General features: G+C 39.5%; 1 protein-coding gene across 19 annotated transcripts in view; it reads left to right on the top strand.

Annotated features, from left to right (window-relative positions):
• The first annotated feature begins 7,440 nt into the window (after nt 1-7,440).
• The window catches only part of Zasp52 (Z band alternatively spliced PDZ-motif protein 52), a 145,231-nt gene continuing 131,561 nt past the window's right edge, over nt 7,441-21,110 (top strand). For 13 of the 19 annotated variants that reach the window (XM_083111564.1, XM_083111620.1, XM_083111587.1 and 10 more), the window contains exon 1: nt 7,442-7,695. In XM_083111564.1, the coding sequence (XP_082967690.1) occupies nt 7,591-7,695 (105 nt within the window). In that variant the 5' untranslated portion in view covers nt 7,442-7,590. Of the gene's footprint in view, nt 7,696-21,110 lie in introns of all 19 variants that reach the window. The other 6 variants (XM_083111571.1, XM_083111568.1, XM_083111577.1 and 3 more) reach the window with 2 other exon arrangements.

Here is a 21,110-nt window from a genome sequence, read left to right as displayed (position 1 = left end):
GTCACTATTCATCTTAGCGACCCCCAAAACTATGGATTCCACACTAATATCGGTCGTCCAAAAACTATGGATTCAACACTAATATCGGAGGTTTTCGATTTTATTGTTACATGTCACCCCCTTCCCACTCCACCCCTAGGGGTGCCACTTGGCGTTCAGATAAGCTAATCGAGACTGGAGTTACATGTTTCAAGGCGGGACGCTACCATTAGCCATCGATTGATTGATTGATTGGGTATTTTAAGTCCACTTTATGCACAGTAAGGCTAATCGGGACTAGACCTACAGTTTAAAGTGGGATCCGAACCACTATGTGCCTCCACCGGGTTCGAACCCGGAACCCCTTGATTACAAGGCAACGACGCTACCACTGCGCCATCGGGGAGGCCCCTACCATTAGCCATCGAGAAGCTATGTACCTTCACCGGAAATCGAGCCTCTGACCTTTTGATTACTAACCGATAGCGTTAGTCGCTCTTGTGAAGCAGAAGCTGTTCTACAGTAGGTATTTGTAATATTATTAACAATGATTTGAAAAGGAAATGAATAAAAGTTGAGAATTCGCTTTCTGGAGGAAAAATGTGACAAACATCGGAAAGATCTATATACGTATGTGTGGTCTTCTATTATGCTTTACCTCCAATTGTGAAAATCTGCGTATAATCCTTCTATCCATACTTTATCCTTTCAAGGCCTCCCCAATGGCGTAGTATTAACGTGATTGTTTTGTAATCAAGACGTCCAAGATTCGATTACCGGTGGCGCACATTCCACTTTCCAACAAATCAAGTTTCGATTAGCTTATTTGTGCTAACCTTTGTTTATTCTTTGTCTGTTTGGAAAATGATATTGATTGATTGAATTAGTGTTTAAGTCCACTTTATGCACAGTAAGGCTAATCGAGACTGGACCTACAGTTTAAAGTGGGATCCTGACCACTATGTGCCTCCCTCGGGTATCGAACCTGGACCCCTTGATAACAAGGCATTCGCTTTTGGAATGGGCACAAGCAGTGGAGGCGATTGGGTTCCAAAACTGGGGGGGGGGGGGGCAACCCTTCCTGCTAAATCTGCCAATGCAATTAAGATAAGAGCAAAAGGTGTTCATATCCTCCCTTTTATGTCTAAAGGTACACGAATCCTACTCTCAGTTTTCGTCGCACCCCTGCTTAGAACCAGACAATGTTATTTACTAACATATTCACGTGTTTACATGTAATTAAAGTAGATCGTGTTACGGTAAGTTGTATTATGAACCCGGCCTCATTGTGCTGGTAATACAGGGAGGTTATTTCAGTCGCTTACCGAAAGAGTGTCGACCGCTCCGCGGCACCTTCATGCAACAGGTCCCGGCAAATTACGTTACAGGTAGTCCTTAACAGAAAACGCTTGTTTTATAATGTTTCCAATTTTCACAATTACAGTTACAATTACAATTGAAATAAGCACGTACCTTGTCGCAAGGATGCTGGAAAAGGTGTCCTCCCAAATACAAATATTTCTGGCACCTTATTTCTGACATCTAATCTTAGATTAGACATCGCTACTTTATCCTCAGTTGACAGAAAGGGAAGACAGCATCCCGGCGCATAAAACAAACCGAAAGCGTAAAATTATATTTAAAAGTAATAATAATGATGACCACTAACCTCCTGTGTTATAAGAGATGTTGAAAATGACCTCCTTCAACAGCAATACAACGCGTTTCTTAGGTTCAAGAGATCCTGTCTCTCGTAATTGCCTGACCACCTTTCCGAAAGAGTTCGTTTTCACGTAATTATCGACATAACTAATGAATGAATAACAATTAACACACAATAAAGCACTAGCACTGAATAGCTCACAAACTCAATAACACAGTATAAACAACATGCGTATTGATAAACGCAAACAGAAGTGAATATGAACGTACACTCATTACGTCAGGTAGCCGAAAGTGTTGCCAATCTCTCTACAGACGCGGACAAAATGTCTCTACGCCAAGTAAAGCGACTAAGAAGAAACACCTCATGAGCATGCAAAACAAAAGATAAAATATACACATTTACTTACCAAATCTTTCTGCTCGGTGCTTCCACAATTAATGAAGGAGCGAATTTACAATACAGGACCCCTCTCCGATTTTGGTAATATTTCGCATGCTCACTAATTGAGGCTTCCTAATCACGAATTTGAAGTTAAAATTTGGGGGTCACGTATAGAAATTGCAAAATAAGTGAAATTGAGTGGTCCGCGATCGGCATGATTGCTCATTATTTACCAGAAGATTTTGTGTTTCCAATACTTAAAAAACGAAATATACATTCCTGATATTACTACGACCCCAAATTTTAACTATGTTTGCCTATCCTAACCTAACCTAACCTTACCTGAATGGTTCATGGGGCTATCCGGCAATGGTTTGTGGGGCTACCCGTGCATGGTTTTCGACCCCAAACTTTAACTATGTTTGCCTTGCCCAACCTAACTTAACCTAACCTTACTGAGAATGGTCAGTGGGGCTATCCGTGAATGGTTTTGCTCTAATTGTGATTACGAACCGATAAAAAATATTATTTTCGTAGCACTTTAACGGCAAACGTTCATCATCGAAGACGCCATTTTCGTATCCTGCAATTTTAGAATCGATGCACTGTTGCCAAACTTACCTGTAATCAAATCAGTCCACACTCCACATGTTCTTCTACATCGTGATTGTCGCTGTCACATGTAAGCACCTTCTTTGGGCAATATACCGAAATCCATAAGTTCATTAATTAGCCCACAGCCATCCTCCTGCACACTCCACCTAACAATCTGTACAACTTTTGTACTGTTCTCTTCCGCCATTCTTACACGATCAATGCTCTCCAAGTATGAAATCTACAGTGTGGCAACGCTGTAGACAGCGTAACTAATTGAGAACGTCAGTTGTTCATATCAACAAATATGGCTACCATACTTGTATACGGAGAATCATTGCGAGAATTGAAAAGCTTATTTTACAACTTCTACACGTTAATGAACAATTTTTTCACCTCACCCCAACATGTTAACTTGATAAATCATCACGACTAATTATTTCGTGAGTATAAGACGTAGCATAGAAATTACAGAAGGGTCCGGTATTGTAAATTCTTGCCTTAATGAATAATGGAGGTGTCAGGGACATATTTTTTTGGGTCGGGACGTGATCGGGACGGGAATTTTTAAAATCCCGACATTCGGGACGGAAAAATTTGCAATTTCCCGACCAAGTCGAAAAATTTAATGGACGGGATATGTTCGAAATTTCCCGAAGCTCTGGAAATCTCGAATTCTACACGTCATTTTCACTTTAAGTTATTGTTTTTTGCATTTCTAGATTAAAAACTTACAATTTCCGATAAGTTCCAGGAACTTACAATGCAGGAAACGTAGAGAATTAACGACTTTTTAAAGTAACCATTCGGTATTTCCCGACTGCTCGAGATCCCGAAAAGTCGGGAAGTAATTTCCCGAAGTCGAGATCGGGACGGGGTTTTTTTTTCCGATCCCGGTTCTGACTTTTCGGGATCCCGCACATCCCTAATGAATAACGTTGAGTCGTTTACTGTTGATTATGTTATTTGAAGTCATACATGCTGCTACTGCTGTGAAGAGATAGATGTTGGTTGCTGATGCTGTATTTCCTGCAGTCTTGAACAATTCTGGTCCCATTTTATTTCTCTTTTTTTGTTATTGTATTACTTAACATTGAAAATATTCTTTCCGTTCTCGCGTTAGAATGTGGCAATGTTAGCACTATTTTCGCGAGAGTGGAAATGTTTTCAAAAAAGAACTTACCTTGAAAGTTCTTGGTAACCGATAGCATGTTCCAAAATTCTGATGGAGATTTGTTAGTTAGTTCTTTTTTTTCTCCTCCTCGCTAAAGTATCCAGATAAACTAATCCATTCATTCCAAACCGAGCACAAATAAAGTGCAACTGTCTGGCGAGTAAGCTTTGCACCTTTGCACAATAAAATGTTATTTTCCAAGATTGAAAAAAGTCTCTACGTTTTCTCTGATTTTGCAAAATCTGTCCCTACGCCCCTACACGGGTGTAATATAGTGAAAAGTCCCTATGCGTAGGGACATGTCCCTACGGTTGGCATCACTGCCGACAGGTGTCGCATTCGTGCAGTATGGAGCGCCCTCTCGCTGCTGACAACTCCCCCGATAAGCTGCCGGCGCTCTCGCGACAACTGAGGATAAAGTAGCGATGTCTAATCTAAGATTAGATGTCAGAAATAAGGTGCCAGAAATATTTGTATTTGGGAGGACACCTTTTCCAGCATCCTTGCGACAAGCTACGTGCTCATTTCAATTGTAATTGTGAGAAGTGGAGACATTACAAAACAAGCGGTTTGTGTTACGAACTTCCTGTAACGCAATTTGCCGGGACCTGTTGCATGAAGGGGCCGTCGAGCGGTCGACACTCTGGCGGTAAAAGACTGAAATAACCTCCCTATGTTTTAGGAAGGTTATTATTTTTTTTTTACAGACGCCGCGGACAAGATGGGTCTAGCATCACCAAAGAAAAAGCAAATATTGGATAAATCCATGGGCATATCCAGCGGGTGGCAAGGGGACACTTACTCACTGTAGAAAATGAATGGTAAACAAATTCATTTACTATCCGTGACTAAAAATATTGAGCCCTCGGTTTGCGCGCTTGTAAAAAGAATGTTTTTGCCTTTCGAAATGATTAAAATACAAATGTCTTCCCTAGAAAAGTGTTGCTTGCACCCTTGGACAACAGTTTTCGTCTTGCAACCTCATCACCAGCCCGTTGGAAAAGTTTTGTTTTGCCCCCTCTGGAAAAAGTTTAGGTACGCCCATGGCTAAGACCAGAGAGAAGATGGGACTAAATAAAGTGCAAAAACAATTGGACATTCATTATTTTCTGTTAAAAGAAGCAGCTATTGCATGCATTAAATATTTGGAACATTTCTAATACTTATATTTCTTTCATAATATAAAGAAATACTTTTCTAAAATGATCATTATTTAATATTTTTTTAAAAATGTTCTATGTACTATGCTTCACAAATTAGAGGGGTCCATATTACCAGCACCTTTTGTATTGATTGATTGATTAATTGATTTGGTGTTTTAAGTCCACTTTTTGCACAGTAAGGCTTATCGGGACTGGACCTACAGTTTAAAGTGGGATCCGAACCACTGTGCCATGTGCCTCCACCGGGTATCGAACCTGGTACCCCGTTGATTAGAAGGCAACGACGCTACCACTGTGGCATCGGCGAGGCCAGGGAGGATTTGATTGAGGAAAGAGGCGGAGCTCTTGGACTTGAATTCTTCCGAGAAGTTCTCGCTTTGAAAAAATGTTATTTTCAATAACCTGTTATCGACGCTAATTTTTCATAAAAATCAGAAATTATCTCCAAGTACGTTTAATTAATATTCTTTTAAAAAATCGCTGCTGGTGTAAAATATTAAGAACCATCCACATCAGTGTGCAATTTAAGTTTGTCCAAAGTAATGCATTTTAGGGAAAATGAACATATCGATGCCCCCCAAGTGTCGGTGAACATAGAAGGAAATTGGTGAAACGCATATACATTAACATAGAAAAATAGACTTTCGACATTTGTTTTACACGATGGCGAGTGTACAACATGCTCTTCTCCTTAACTATATTTCCACATGCTGCGCTCCATTTTTGCAGGCTATAGATGATTAGTGACCTGTATATATGCACCCTGCCACGGAGGTCGACCAGAAGGTTCTTGATTAGAGTCTTGGTCTAGCATGCACACGAATTATGTCTGGGCTTTTATCTGTTTCATTTAATGGTCAATCATCCTTACTTGAAATTTCATAATTTTCTTTTCATCCAAATTCATTTCACTACCTGGCAATAAGTTATATTTATGTCAAGACCAATTTATTTATTTATTTATTTCGCCTTAATTTCCATGGCGAAGTGAAGGTTGTGCTTCTCTACCACTTAGCCATGGCTCGTCTCATTTCGGAAATATTCGGGTAATACAGTATTAAGTGCCAAGGCAAATAGTTGAGAGATTTCAGTGTCCTTTCCTGCAGTTGGTATGTAAGTAAAGTGCTCCCCAGTGATTTGCACCACGCCATGAAGGCGTATAGGGATGTACGTGTGTTCGCACTTTCTTGATCACGGCCGAAGGTGGGGGTGATGTGATCAGCACCAAGCCCGTGGCCGCCTTTATCCGCCAGAGTTTCCTCCAGGTACCCACTTTATACGACTCTGAGTGGGCCGCTTGAACAGGTGGAAAAAATCCCAGTTCTCTCCCGCCGGGGATCGAACCTGGGTCCCTCGCATGGTAGGCAGATGTCCTAACGACTGAGCAACCGCTTCTCTTAGCTGGTATGTATATTATATTTAAATTTATGGGTTATTATCGTAAATAAGACAGGACACTTAATTCAGATGTGATCAGAAGGCTCTTGCCATAGGCGCCTACTCCATGGGGCTTGGGGGGGGGCTCGAGCCCCCAATGTTAACGATGTGGGGGCAGAGCCCCCCAAATAATTTTGCTTCTCTTGTAAAGTTTACTCTGAATTGTGCCACATGAACTTAACTTTAAATACACATTTGAAATGTTCTAGACAATCAACTTTGGGGGGCTGAGACCGTTAAACCATCTACTTTGGGGGGGCTATGACCAGAGACAGCAAAACACATGAATTATTACTATATACTAAGTATATAATTTTGAGTATTACAAATGGCTCTCACATGACATTCAGAACGAGATCATTTATATATTAGGGAGATCGGTTTTGCGCTCCGTGGTAGCAGATATTAAAAGTCTGAAATATTTTGCTATTATGGTTGACGAAATTTGTGACATATCCATCCGTGAACAATTAACATTTTGCATTCGAACTATAAATAAAAATGTTAATATTTTTGAGGAATTCATGGGCTTTTACGAGATTCCGATCACTGAAGCCAAAACTTAAAAAAGGGAGGGAGTGAGTCAATTATTAATTTATTTCAGTGAGCAGAGCCCCCCCAATAATTTTGACAAGTCGGCGCCCCTGGGTCTTGTAAAAGCCTAAATTGGTAATAAAAATGACGTTACCCAAGTTTTAATTTACATTTGCTGCGGTTGTTCCATTTGGATGCCGGAATGCAACCTTCAACAAGAGCCCATTACAGTAGTTTCACTGAATCTACACTGACCATAGAAGAAACAATCGACGTAATAGTAAACTCCCAATTAATAAAACACTAAGTCTTCTGTGTTGTTATATCGCCGGTGTCCCCCCCCCCTATTCTTTGAGGAGAAATGTAAGAAATGCTCATTGGTTTATTTATGTGTTCCCGCAAATAGTAGCGAGAGTAAGCAACACTCGACGCAATCCGTTTGTTCTGCTGTTCCGGATGGACACGCCGCTCGGCGCATGCGCAGAACTGGCTCTAGCAGACGAAACGTCAGTTCAAGTTCCTACGAGAGTCTTGCGACTCCCTCCGACAAGGTAACAGTTCAACACCTGTGTCCGACCGATACCGGGCTTTGCACAACACGAATATTGTTTTTACTTGACAACAGTTTGAAGTAGAAGGATACCGAAAAGAAAGAAGACAACATGGCACAGCTGATCAACGTTAAACTCTCTCGTTTCGATGCTACACCTTGGGGCTTTCGACTCCAAGGTGGGAAGGATTTCGGGCAACCCCTTTTGATCCAGAAGGTAAGTGCAAGGGACTGTTTCAATATTTTTTGCATGTCTCTTACGTTTATTGGCACAATCATTTGTTTTTAACATCATTCAGTGCTTCATTATACTCGGTTAGCAAGTGTATTGTATCGTTGTTGTAAGCTCTGAAGAAATGAGCAGTTAAAACAGTTTGATTCGTTCACACGAAATGTGACATCACACCATTCGTGTTGACAGCATTGATATAGCAGCTGAAAAAAATATTTGAAGGATGCAGCATTAATCCAATGTAACCAACGTTATTGTATTTGTGCAGTGAGTTCTTCGTATAAGTAAAAAAATGAGCAATACTGAGTGCTTATAAAACTTTATGATAATATTTTGGTGCTGAATATTGCTCCCGATTAGACTATCTGAGCAGTAAGTTTTTGTTAAATTCGAAGTGTTATTGTTAACACAGGCATTACTGTTAATTGGGACTATTGTCCTACCTACAGTTTCAGGTGTGATTTGTGCAGATCGTGAATCGAAAGCAAGACCTTTTCATTCCAAGACACCATTACTAATGTGAAGCCCCCCCCCCCCGTCGGCGCAATATATTAGTCCGTCAATTACTCTGTTATGTTGCACTTAACCTTGTGAATAGAAATGCACAATAGAATTGAGGAATTTGCGTCCTTGAAAAAGAGTTCTCAATCCTCATAGGTACAATTCATTCATATTAATTGTGTAAATTAATCTGGTCATACGCGATACGTTTTATTTCTTTAGTTTTTGATATTTTGTGCAAAAGTAGAGCTGACCTGCAATTAGTCTTTTGTTTTAATACAGTGACAGTGTATAATAGCAAACGGTATATCTGGTTTTGTAAATGACCACAGAAACGTAGTACATTTATGCAGTATTCTTCATTGACTGTTATTGTACCGTTACCTCAAGAAAAATGTTTCAATTCGTATTTCAGTTATGTACTGGTTTGTGTAGCTTGTTTAACACTCAATCATTTATCCTAAAGATCTGGTCTTAGTTTACCGGTTGCGATATTTTTAGACAGTTTCTCTTGTGAACTAGAAGGCTCATTGATAATGATAATGCACACACTTCAACAGGATTGTCATAAATAAAGGTTGCACGTTTCTGCTACAGGGAATAGTACTCGAATTTCAGATTCTAGCAGGGGATAAATAACACTTTCTACCAACGGGAACTTGTGCCGAGAGAGCAGGATAAGGAAACGCAGCCGTGGGGAGCTCGAGACAAATTTAGAACCAGCCGACTCGATGTCTTGATGTTCGTGACAGCCGTGAGACCACATTCTGGAAATTTGATACCGTAGAGATGACGCTGAACAGATTGTGTAATTGGCTATTTATTTGCTTGATCAGCCTAGGAATTTCCTGTCACCGCTACAGGAAAAAATGAACGTAAATTGTCTCGTGTATTCAATCGTGCAATGAGCCATTAGCAATACCCAACCCCTCTCCCTAGGTTATCGGGGAGGAGGAATCTTTGCTTGTATCAGAGTAACCCTCGTTAAAAGTTAAGAAAATTGCATGGGTCATGAAGATTGTTGTTTGTGAACTTTTTCTGTATTTTTAGCTCGCGGAGATGTGTTATGGTGAAGTATAGTACCTCTGTTACCTCAGCACGGGTATGGTGCGGGCTACACCCAGCTTGCAACAAACGCTAAAACTAATTCCTAAGAGCTCTAAACCTGGCCCTCGTAAGTTAACCACCTATGCATTAATAGACCTAAGCGGAATTGTTAAGTAGGAAGGCTAGATTTAGACCTGTTAGTAATTAGTTTTAGCGTTTGTTGCAAGCTGGACCCCGCACCATACCCAACCATATCGAAGGCTTCGCGCAAGTGAATATTGCACCCAATGCGAGAATCCAAAACAGCACCAGACTGGACGTTACCGGCGTCTTCATAAAAACAAAATATTGACAGCAGTCAAAGATTTATAATGAACATTGATTATTTTACATTAAAAGTTATAAAATAAAATAAAACGCGGAGTGAAAACTTATGAAACAAATAAAAGTGAAACTATCGTTTGAACTATTAGATTTATTAGTGTTTATAAATTTTATGTTAGGTTAGGAGAGATTTACGCTGATTGGAATTTTCGACGTTTTTGTTAGGTTAGGAGTGCTACGTTTGGTGGCGTTATCACGTGCTCGTATTTTTTTTTCGCTATTTGGGTGTGCATACTTACTGGTTTCAGGAATAAAAACCGCGAAAGACTTCCGAGATAGGTACTTTGGTGTCAAATATCTCTCTTTCGTGCGGGTTCCGCGTATTGAAACATTTTATATTACATTGAAATCTGAATTCGACATAATTCTCGAGGGGCTACATGTCAAGGGCGACAATTCTGCGGACCGCCTTGCCCATACGAGGTAATGGATAAAGAAACAGGAAACTGTACCGTCAACGAATTCAGCAAAACTATGCAATTTATACAGTGCAATGGTGATGCACTCATTTTAACGCTTTGTAAAATCAATGAGAGAATTTTTCACTTTCACTAAGAAGAATTAAAGATTAATTACTCGAAGTAATAGAAAATATACTTAAAAACAATCTAACAATGTCAGTTGAACTGTACCTTGGACAAAAGTGCTGTATAAAGAAGCGAATTAGGCACTACTAAATGTGGTGAGTATACATTTGTATGCACAGATGTCAGTTGTTTTCCATTCCCACATTTTGCATGCACATCTACGCACAATACTAAGATTTCAGTGTGAACAAAACACAGGTGCAATGGAACAAACTCGTAGTACTAACACATGTAACTTTTTCTGTCCATTTCCTAAAATGCACACTTGACGCTTATCTGATGGAGCATGTTCCCCACAGGATGTGATAGCGTGGGGCGCTAAAGGAACTGTCCCATATTTATAATGGATAACTTATAGTGATAAGGAAACGGTACATCCTCTCGAACTATCCTGTTTGCTACAAGGTTAGACATGCATCTCTTCACGACTGTTGTTGGAGATAACTGAGAAAATGAGGAGGTTCAGATCACGATACGAAAGACTGATGGTTCTTTAGAATGAACCAAAAGTCGAGCATCCATAACTTTAATAACATAAACACCGTGAAAGAATGCCCCTTCATAGATTGAAAAAAAAAATTATCGAGCAAAACCATAAATTAATGATGCTGTGTCGTAATTTCGCGATTGGTAACATACAACACTGTTGTTTGCAATCACCTGAGCTCATGCATGTCCCAGTTTTTAGCGGCATACTGCCTCATAAATTACAATTGTGCTACTCCATGGCATATGTTAGAAATTTCAAGTCACATTTTTATTAGTTTTTTTTCTCATACCGCATTAACAGCTTCCTCTCCTAGGGGGGGGGGGTTAATGTATAAGATTTATTGCATTGTTTTTAGAGGTGCCACAGTAGGTGGGGTAATCCCACCCCATTTTATCTGCCAATGTCCTGTAGTTTCAGTTAACTTCCTCTCGCTAAATCATCATTATCGAAAACCAAGAACCAATCTATTCAGCAACAAAAAAATAATAATTCCTCCCAATTTTGCATTCCAGTAATAGTAATTTCTCTTAATAAAACACATTCAGATTGATTAATTTACTAATGAGAACAAGTTTTATTCTAAATACTGAGAAAGAAATGTTGGGGGAATTATTTTCAACGCATTAGAAGACCCAATATGCTTCGGGGGCTCCCACGCCCACCTCCAATCCTCCCATGGTTTCTGCAGGAAATCGGGAGTCTAACCCAGGAGCTTTTGGTTACAGATCCGCCCAACTAGTTGGCAAAGCCCAGTGTCAGCAGGTTGAGCGAGACTAGCATGGCGAAGTAAAAATTAGATCACCTCATTAAAAGAGAAAGTTGGTGGGGGAAAATAAAACTTAATTTTGCCCAGTGAATAACGTTTTTTTTCTTTAATTAGGGGATGTGCGAGACTCCTCTGCCGGAATACGATCTCTCAGACGCGGGGGCGGCAGCAATTAAGCGCTCACGATTGTTCGACGTGACAAATGAATAACGTCCCGGGGCATAAGCAGCACGAAGTGCAGAACCGGTCCTGCCACACGACGGCGGTTGGAAGGAATTCCTTCCATCTAGGTGTGCTCTCTCTCGCCGGTTAAACCCACACCATTCCTTCGCCGGTACGTTGCTTCCATGGAGCACATACCCATTGACCTTGAAATGCTCCTGGCGAATTAATGCATGGAGGTTTACGCGGCAGCGAACTCGAGGCTGTGGACAGTTTTCAAATCCAAACTACTTTTCAGGTGAAAATCTAGCGATTTACGGGAAAGTTTGGCTCTGCCACGACTGTAAGTTGAATAAGCTTTGGTAAGATTAACCATATATTTTACTTCTCTCCCGCGTTGCTTTGGCATATGTCTTAAGAGTTACTCCAGCGCCATAAGTAGCAATATAATCATCGTATTTTTCCTAATTTACATTGTTATATACAACAGTGTTCGGTTAAGCATTTGTTCTTTCTCCATCCACACTCAAGTTGATTATATTGTTATTTACTAAACACGAATGTGAAGTAGGCCTATGGTGCTGGACAATTCGAACAATGCTTTATCCCTCATTACTATCGTTTCTACTGTTGCTACCACCTTAAATTTCTTACGCTAGATGGATTAGGAATTGTTCGTCCATTGATCCAGTGTTTTACATGATCTTTGGAGTTCGAGTATATGCACAAAAAGGCTAATCGGGGTAGGTTAGCACTATGCTACCGGAGAGGCTCGCTTTTTTAATACGTGCTATGTATGTAATGCTCGTGTCAGTCTGTTACAGCTATAAATATATCTGGAATTTCACCACAAGGAATCTTCGTGATAGGGGATTCGAATCCCACAACATATTTTTATTTCTTATTTTACATTGCTATTCTAGCAATTTTTTCTCCTCCGTGTCTAAGGCGCTGTGCTTTGGACGGCATGGGTTCGAGTCCGCCTGGGTTCAGTCTCTGGGTTTTCGGCCTGTGTATAGGACCGGTGGCAACCCACCATCGTGAGGAAATTGGGGAGTGAGTGAGTAGTGTAACCCGGTCTGGGAAATCTCCTGTATCGGCTAAGGGTTCGACGTGCTCACCCCATTACCGGTTGAAGATCTCCGCACCTCGAGGTAGGATTGTGGGAGGCAGACTGGCAGTCAGGAGATAGGCCAAGGCCCTTTAAGGGCTGTAGAGCCACAGGTTATGTTATGTTATTCTACCATTTTATGTTCATAGAGACGGGGAGGTTGAATGATTAGATAAAATTGAAGATATCCTATCCCAGGCAGGTACTAAATTAACTCAAGAGAAAGTTCCTTTCCCCTCCTCTAAGCATCGCATCGTGCCATTCCAGTGAGACAACTTTTAAGCAACTTGGACCATGCGCTTGCGACTAGTTTTTCAACTGATGCAACAACAAACAGTCTACCGACTCAACAACCGCAGTGTGAACCCGGAATTTTAAAATTCTGAATCGAACATTTAATGCGCTCGGCCATCGTGACGGGCAAGTTAAAAATGCAGTGCCTTGGCAAATAAGAATGGCTAAAGTTTAAAAATTCAACGTTACGAACCAATATTTAGGTCAACCAAGCTCTGAGCTGAGAACACAACTTTTCACTCTTGAAGTGTCGCATTGCCTTTTTCTATCAAGGTGCGTAATCATCGGTGAAAGCCTCTCTTGTAACAATTCCAAGAGAATTTCCCGGGTGGCAACCATTCACACTTCTGACACATACTAACCATCCTATGATTTCCTACAAGGTGGAAATGCATGACTGGGATTTCCAAAAGCCAATTTCTCTGTGAACTGGAATGGCATTCTTAGATTAGAATATCAAACTTTTCAGTGCATGGGCGTGCCGAGAGGGAGGTGGAAGTTCAACACCCCCAAATTATCTTCGAAACTAAAGCATAAAAAAATGTAAAATTAATTTCACTGCTCACTTCTACATCGCAGTATTTAAAACTTAATGTTCCCAAACAGCTGACGCAAGTACTTGAGTGCACTCAAGTAATATGAATATAGTTTGAAAAGTACACCAGCTCTCGTTCAAATCAAGTGAAAACTGATTTTCAAGTATCACGTGTTTTTTCTTTTTTTCCAAACGTTAGTTGCGTTCGATATACCGAAATTTCAGTACTGGGACCAGGAAAAAAATCCTGCCCCAGTTCATATTTCCCGATTTTCGAGTTCCAGAACACTGAGAATTTCGAATAGCCGAAATTTTCTTCTCTACAACTGTCGGAAAATTTTTAGAAATGACAATTTTGATTCTGATTCCAGAAATTTCTGGGAGAAATAGTGTGTAGAATTTGGAAAATTCATTCAGGCCCTACATATACGTTAAGAAAATGTTTATGCTGAAATAGTAAACCTTTCCCTGCCTCTGTATGTATGTATGTATGTATGTATGTATATATGTGTGTGGGGGGGATGTATGTATGTATGTATAGTATGTGTGTGTTTGTGTAAAATATAGAATATGTTTACATGATTTACCGTTTATGAAAATTAACTCACTCGACACCACTCCGGATATTTTTTTCTGGAGACTCCCTTGGTTCACTGGCTTGTATGTCGATATATGTTTCACAAACTGAAGAGCACATAATGAAAGTGATTCAAGTATGATTGAGATTTGTAATTGAGTTCGTTCTTTTAAGTCCACTTTATGCACAGAAAGTCTAATCAGTACTATATCTACAGTTTAAAGTGGGATCCGAACCTCCACCAGGTATCGAACCTGGGACCCGTTGATTTGCAAAAATGGCATTGAACTGAATGGACAACGTAGTAAACTCCTTCTCCTTCGTAAGTTCTTTCGATCTTTCCTGCAAACTTGAGGGGCAGAGTTCTAGAGTTAGATATAGTACGACCACAGGGGAAAAGGACCAGCGCAGACCGCGTGTCTTGTGCAATGTACTCGCGCGTGGAAGGGAGGGGCAGAGTGGAGCAGGTTTCTTATACCTCGAATTGAACGAGTGGAGGGGAATATGCGCGAAGGCTTTTGGCCAAAGGTTATTTTGTTTGTGGTCGCTCTATAGTTGATGATATAATACGGTAGGCAGAAAAGTTTGTCAAGAAATGAGTAAACATTACGGCTATTTTCTAGAGAACTTATTTCTTGTTGCATTTATTCTCGTACCAGCATCTAAATATTTAAAGAACAGATGCACCGTGCTTCCAGCAAGTATGTGATGCGTAGTTACTTCTGTGTGAGAGCTAGCTTTTGCCTTGACAATGGAAAGTATGACGACTGATAGCATTCAAACTTATCGGAGGCTGCTAAAGAAACAGTGAAGGAGAGTTATTTTCGTCTGTGAACAAAGTGTTTTCTTCATAATCTACGAATTCCTCTTTCCCCGCTCTCAAGTGGTTTACGTCATCGAAGGGAATCAAAGAACGTGGCTCCGATAAGTTCGATGGAACGCTGCGAGAAATCCCTGCTAGCGAGCAACAGGTCTACTACACTTGAACCAGAGTATCGCAATGAGTCAGTCGTTCGTTCTTCGTTGGCCTTGCTTTTTCCTACGAGACTGGTGTAATCTCGAATGACCTATGGTTAATCACGCTATGCTCGGTACATTAACAGATTTCAAAGGCGGGTTGGAATAGCTAGGATTATATGTAAACTCTGTTGTAAAAGGCAGTGCTGTTAAAATCGAAACGAGGCTACATCTAGTGACGTCAATTGAGAGCAAGACCAGCCAATGCCGGTATGACGCTAAGTGCAAACGACAATACAGTCGCCTGAAAACCCTGTTTCGGATTTTTGTGTTGCTCCAAGCGAGGGAGATGCAAAGGTTTATTTCTTAAATTCACTTTATGCACAGATAGGCTAATCGCGACTAGACCTACAGTTTAAAGTAGGATCCCAACTAGTACATGCCTCTTGGTTACAAGGCGAAAACGTCACCATCGCGAAGGTCAGAGGCGTGCCCAGGATTTTCCAAAGGGTGGGCTGCCTATACTTTTTTAATAGTCAATCCTCATTTTACCATATTTTCATGCCTTTTATAGTTCTTTTTTTAGAAATTCTTGACTAGGGGGAGGACCCCTTGGCCATCGAGTGGAATGCATGACCAGCGTAAAATTCTTCTGCGTCAAATGATCGTCTTTTGATCTTGCCACTTAAATTCTCGGGTTCGAGTACCGGCCTGGACATGAGTGTTCTTTATGACTGTACCTTCATTAATTTCATCTAATAACGCATTCCCATCGTTGCGATTAGCCAAAAGTGGCAGAAAATCGACGCTAAATAATAAAATTGCAAACTCGTCAATTTCATATGATTATTATTCATCCTGGTCGTTGCGATTAGCCAAAAGTGACAGGAAAGAACGTAAAATAACAAAAATAGTTTTGGGGGGCACGACATTAATTTTAATGTCGTTATACAGAATTATTTCCTCGAGTAGATGACTCATTCTCGTTCTTATAATAGCCACGTCCCATTGCACTGATACTTTTTTGCGCATGATTATTTTTAGATGAAGCCGCGTGAAGCCATAAACGTATCAGTGGTGCCTGACGATGCCAAGCATCCTCTTTGGAATTCTTAAACATCGTTTAAAACAATAGATGTTCATAGGGATGCACAAAATGATCATGAGGACAAGGGGGTATTTGCCCCCCTGGACCCTGATTTACGTTATATTACATGGATCCCCTTACTTAAATAAAAGCATACTGAACAAGTATTATTATAACGTTCAAAGTAAAAACGTAATAATAGCTTTTGGTTATGAATTATAAACAGAATTTAATTATGAATTTTAACTAATATGTAGAAAACCTGTTGAACAATGGTTTTATTTTGGAGCGGTCTTAATGTTAGTGATGCTAACGAAAACTTATATATACCATTAATAAGATCGTTATATAAAATACATATCAATTATGCAGAACCATAATGAGGTTTTTGGTATACAAAAGTTAGTTGCTTTTTTGAAAGAAAGTACAGATTTTGCAAATTTAGAAGTAGAATTTAAAAGTACAGTTGTATTTAAAAAAAATAAACACTTTGCCGTTTAATCTAAAACGCCTTGAAAAATCGTGTTTCAAATTGGATTTTATATAAAGTATGATTTTAAAGGATTTAATCTAGACAAACAAATTTAACGATTTCAGTGTTATTTCAGCTGTTTTCATAATTTTTGTATAATAATTTATGTTAATCTCGTAGTGATCTTCTGGATCAGAACGCCAATGCATGTCTTTGTATTGTTTTGCTACACATCTGGTACGATATACGTAGACTATAAGGACCTGCTAGTTTAATAATCACTTCGTGAATACATTGTAAACAACTGTTTGGATTAGATTATTAAGTAGTGCTTTTTCATATTGCCAAGATGAGACTAATGAGTTTTATAGGGATATGATATGAACTATTATTACTATACGTTATTGAAAGATACAAGGATAAAAGTTTCAAATAAGAGCCCACAGGGAATGAAAAGTTTGCTTCGAATAATGACAAAATTGTCTCAAGCATTGGTTTAAATAGGCGTCTAACCTTCTCTGTTTATAAATACCAAAAATTAAGCCAAAATCGCCAAATTTAATATTGGCCTATCGTTTCTAAAAGGTCCAATCAAACATTTTGTTCAAAACAAATTCAGCAAATTTTGTTTTGTACAGTAACGATAATGGCAAATACGTAAATCTGACTTTGCGCTTGTGAATTCCCTAAATTTCAGTAAAATTTCTAAATTTTCTAAATTTCATTTTCTCGAAATATTTTTTACCTTATCTAGTTTCTCAAATATGTTCTTCTCAGCTTTTACAATGTATTCAAGGTTTCGTAACGAAAATTTCTCTCGAGTGAACATACTAACATGTCTATTATGTGACCTAGTGTAATATTTTATCCCCCCCTCCCTCCCCAGCTATACATTGAGAGAAGCTGGGAAAGCCACAGAGCTACTTATACACGAGATAACTCACCCTGAGAAACGAACCTTTGTCTCCCGAGTGACACTTTGCAGGAATTAATCTTCATTTATACGTTTTTATGCTTTTCTTGAATAGAAGATCACTTATCTGGAATAAATCCTTTTTGTAAACGTATCAACATTTATATCTCCAATTGCTAACAGTAACAACCGTCATTTAGATCGTGAATGAGCGTTCTAATTCTGAACACACAGTCTGAATAGATGCAGGTAGGTTGTTTATCTGCAAAGATGAGAGCTTTGTGAACGTTGACAAATATGAAAATCCAGTTTTATTTATTTTTATGGGGACAAGTTACTTATTCAACCTATTTTTTTTACATTCAAACCACAATGTTATTAAAGTTGAATCTTATGCACAGCAGTAGAAGAGTTGAAAAGCTTGTTATAGCGTGCAACATATTCACAGGTAGTTTTTATAGAAACTGCTGACTGCAGTTGTCTCTTGGAATGCAGGACAATGTCATATAGGAGGGAGGAATCGTATTAGCCTTCAGTTGAATGCAAGGCGTTTGATGGATCAGCTGCCAAGACCAACAGAGGATGAGCGAGCGAGATGGAAATAGACGCCCCACCCACATTGAAAGCCTCGCGTGCCAAGCCTCCTTGCACACACGCATCCGTCTTTTTATCTCCACTTTTTTTCTTACATTGAAATAACATTTACAAATAGCAAACTTATCTTCCAACTTGGCTGTGTTGTGTGTTGGAAGAGGGGCTGGGGGATGGGGAGGAACATAGTTAGGCTCACAAATTTTCCTTAAAAGATCTCCCACTAACCCGATTTTCTTAAGATCGTTAGTGTATTGTTAGTGCCCAGGATTTTCGAAAGGGGGTGGAGGTGTTACGTACACTTTTTTTTTGGCAGTTCTCATTTTGCCATCTTTATCTGCCTATGGTATTCTATTTTTTATGGATACTGGGCCAAAGGGAGGGTAATGACCCCTATCAACCCCCCCTCTTGGGAACGCCACTGTATTTGACCATAACTCTCCACCGGTTCATGAAATATGGGTTACAGTTCGAATTCAGGTATCTGTGCTTAGGTTAACAGCCTTTGTCAGAATATTTGAAGATTTCAAGAAACCGGGAATACAAGGAATCGAAAGGAGATTTCGGCTCAGGATATTGTAAGGGTCAAAGAAGAGTGATTCTAGGCCAGAAATCCCTCAAAGTTGGGAATTAGAGAAATTAGTACCGCCAACGGGATCTCGGATAATTTGAAACTGAACCCATCTGTGCAGAGTTGAAACTGATAATCGCTGTACCACGTACATGCGTTGGCCTTGATCAGCGTTCTCCCAAATTTGCAGCCACCTTTGTTATGTTTGTATTTCTAGTACAGAACTTATCACTGTTGAATTTACTGCCTTCTGCAAATATTTACTGGGTTACGTAATATCGGAAGCTACCAGCAGGAAATAAGGAGGAAAAGTGTGATACTGATAACTTTGCTCTATTTCGTCATCGGACCTGTGATATCTCCATTGCTTGAACAAGAACGCTTTTGGACGATTATATTAGCGTAACCCTGGTGACTAGATTTTATAACAGTCCTCAACTGTCAGCACTAGTATGTCGGCTTCAGTGCTTACCACAACGCTGTGTAGAGCTGGTTCGAATCACGGGTGTTCCTTTGTAGTTCTTTCAATGTTGTTTTATCATGTATTCTTATCGTGGCTAATAACTTACATGGGTAGAAGAGAGGCGAAATATGAATAAAAAATCAATTCAGCGACATGTTTCTCACCGATTGCAGGGGAACCAATACAGTACGTCCATTGGTAAATTTTTATACCACCGTGGTGCAAATGTAATTTGATGCAAGTAGCGCACTAATCATTCATACATCTTCCACGGTACCACAGTCCACTTATGGGCCTTGGCCTACTCCAGTCTTCCTCTACATTCTTCCTTCTTCGCCTCTTCTTTCAATTTATAATTTTTTAGCATTTGTTTTGCTTCTTCCTGTATGCTGTCTTTACATCTGTGTCAGTTTCTAAACATCGTTCCCTCTGGTTGTCCTTGCGATCCTTGCTGTGTCCATTCGGATACATGTCCTGCCAATTGTAATTTTCTTATTTTAATATCTAATTCTACATCTGTGTCTTTATACATTTGATAAAGTTTCACATTGTATTTTATTCTCCACTGATTTCCTTCGTGTTTAGTTTATTTTCACTATTTTGAGTTAGTGTCCACGTTTCGCGTACATGTATAAGTACTTGTTTCACCATTGTTTTATACAATCTTAGTTTTATATTTCTGTGTACATCTATTTTTCATTATTTCTATTATTTTCTTTATTTGTCAATTTCAATCTTCTTTGTATTTCTATATCATTAATAATCGTTTAAACTTTAAGAGAAATACCTTTTTGATTTTTTCTACTTTGAATATACGGGATGATAGGTAAACAAAGTTATTTTCGCTATTCAAGGAGGGGGAGGGAGTGGCCCTCTATGAACACGTTATTACTACGTAGTAATGGTTGAACTAAAGGGAGACGAGAATTTCCTTCTATTCTTTGCCTTGCAAGGTTTATGGTTTCTGTTCTTTATGAACTAATCCTGTTTTGAGCTGGGAGAAACCTCCCCCTGTGTTCCTGTTTAATCTCCCTGTGAGTTCCTTGACGACCGTGACGTCAGGCTTATCCTGTTCAGGAAAGTGAGAAATATTCAAGTTTTAAGAGTAAAATTAGTTAATTTTCGAGAAAGTAAATGACAATTTCCAACAGTTCGTGAGAAACACCTATCCTCAGTGATTACTTAATCTTGGACAAATTTCTATCAATAGGTTCTCCAGATATACCATGAAAATAGTGCACTGTGCGAATTAAGCTTTTTGCTTTGGCCGGGGGGGGGGGGCGGGGGGTTTGCGCACTCAGTAGCATATTTGTGATTTTATTTTTGGAAGTAGTTTTGGGGGAGTTATGCAACTTCGTATATGTGTTACCATTCAGTACCCTAAACTAAACTATTGCCTTGCGGTTCTAAAAACCTTAGAACATTGTTTCTAGCTTACGTCATAAAATCTTATAACATTTACACATAATTTAAAAACAGTATACAGTAAAACCTGGTTAATCCGAACCACATTAGGCCTGACAGGCAAAAGGCTAAAAAAGCAGAATGCAAGGTTTTATATGCGACTAAAAGTCAACAAGAGAACGTCCCAAAGAAAAGGCATTGATGAAATTCTGTTTCCCGCAGACTTTGTACTTTACTGTATAGTGTATTTAGACGTATGCCCTTTAAATACACCATAATAAATGTGTTTTGTTGCTATAAACGGAGTTTTAATGCATTTTCTACTGTTCTTTTAGGTTATTTCAGTTAATCCGGACTTTCGTTAAACCGGTCAACCTATCCCCCCCTTGTCCGGATTAACGAGGTTTTACTGTATTTACATTCTAAGAAAAATCAAACTCTTACACAAAAAGAGCTATCGAACTACTGTAGTAACACCGAGAAAGTGA

Source organism: Lepisma saccharinum, chromosome 1 (assembly GCF_977018435.1).
Source record: "Lepisma saccharinum chromosome 1, izLepSacc3.1, whole genome shotgun sequence".
NCBI classification, from domain to species: domain Eukaryota; kingdom Metazoa; phylum Arthropoda; class Insecta; order Zygentoma; family Lepismatidae; genus Lepisma; species Lepisma saccharinum.
Note: the sequence above shows the minus strand (reverse complement) of the source record. Positions and strands in the feature narration are given on the sequence as shown.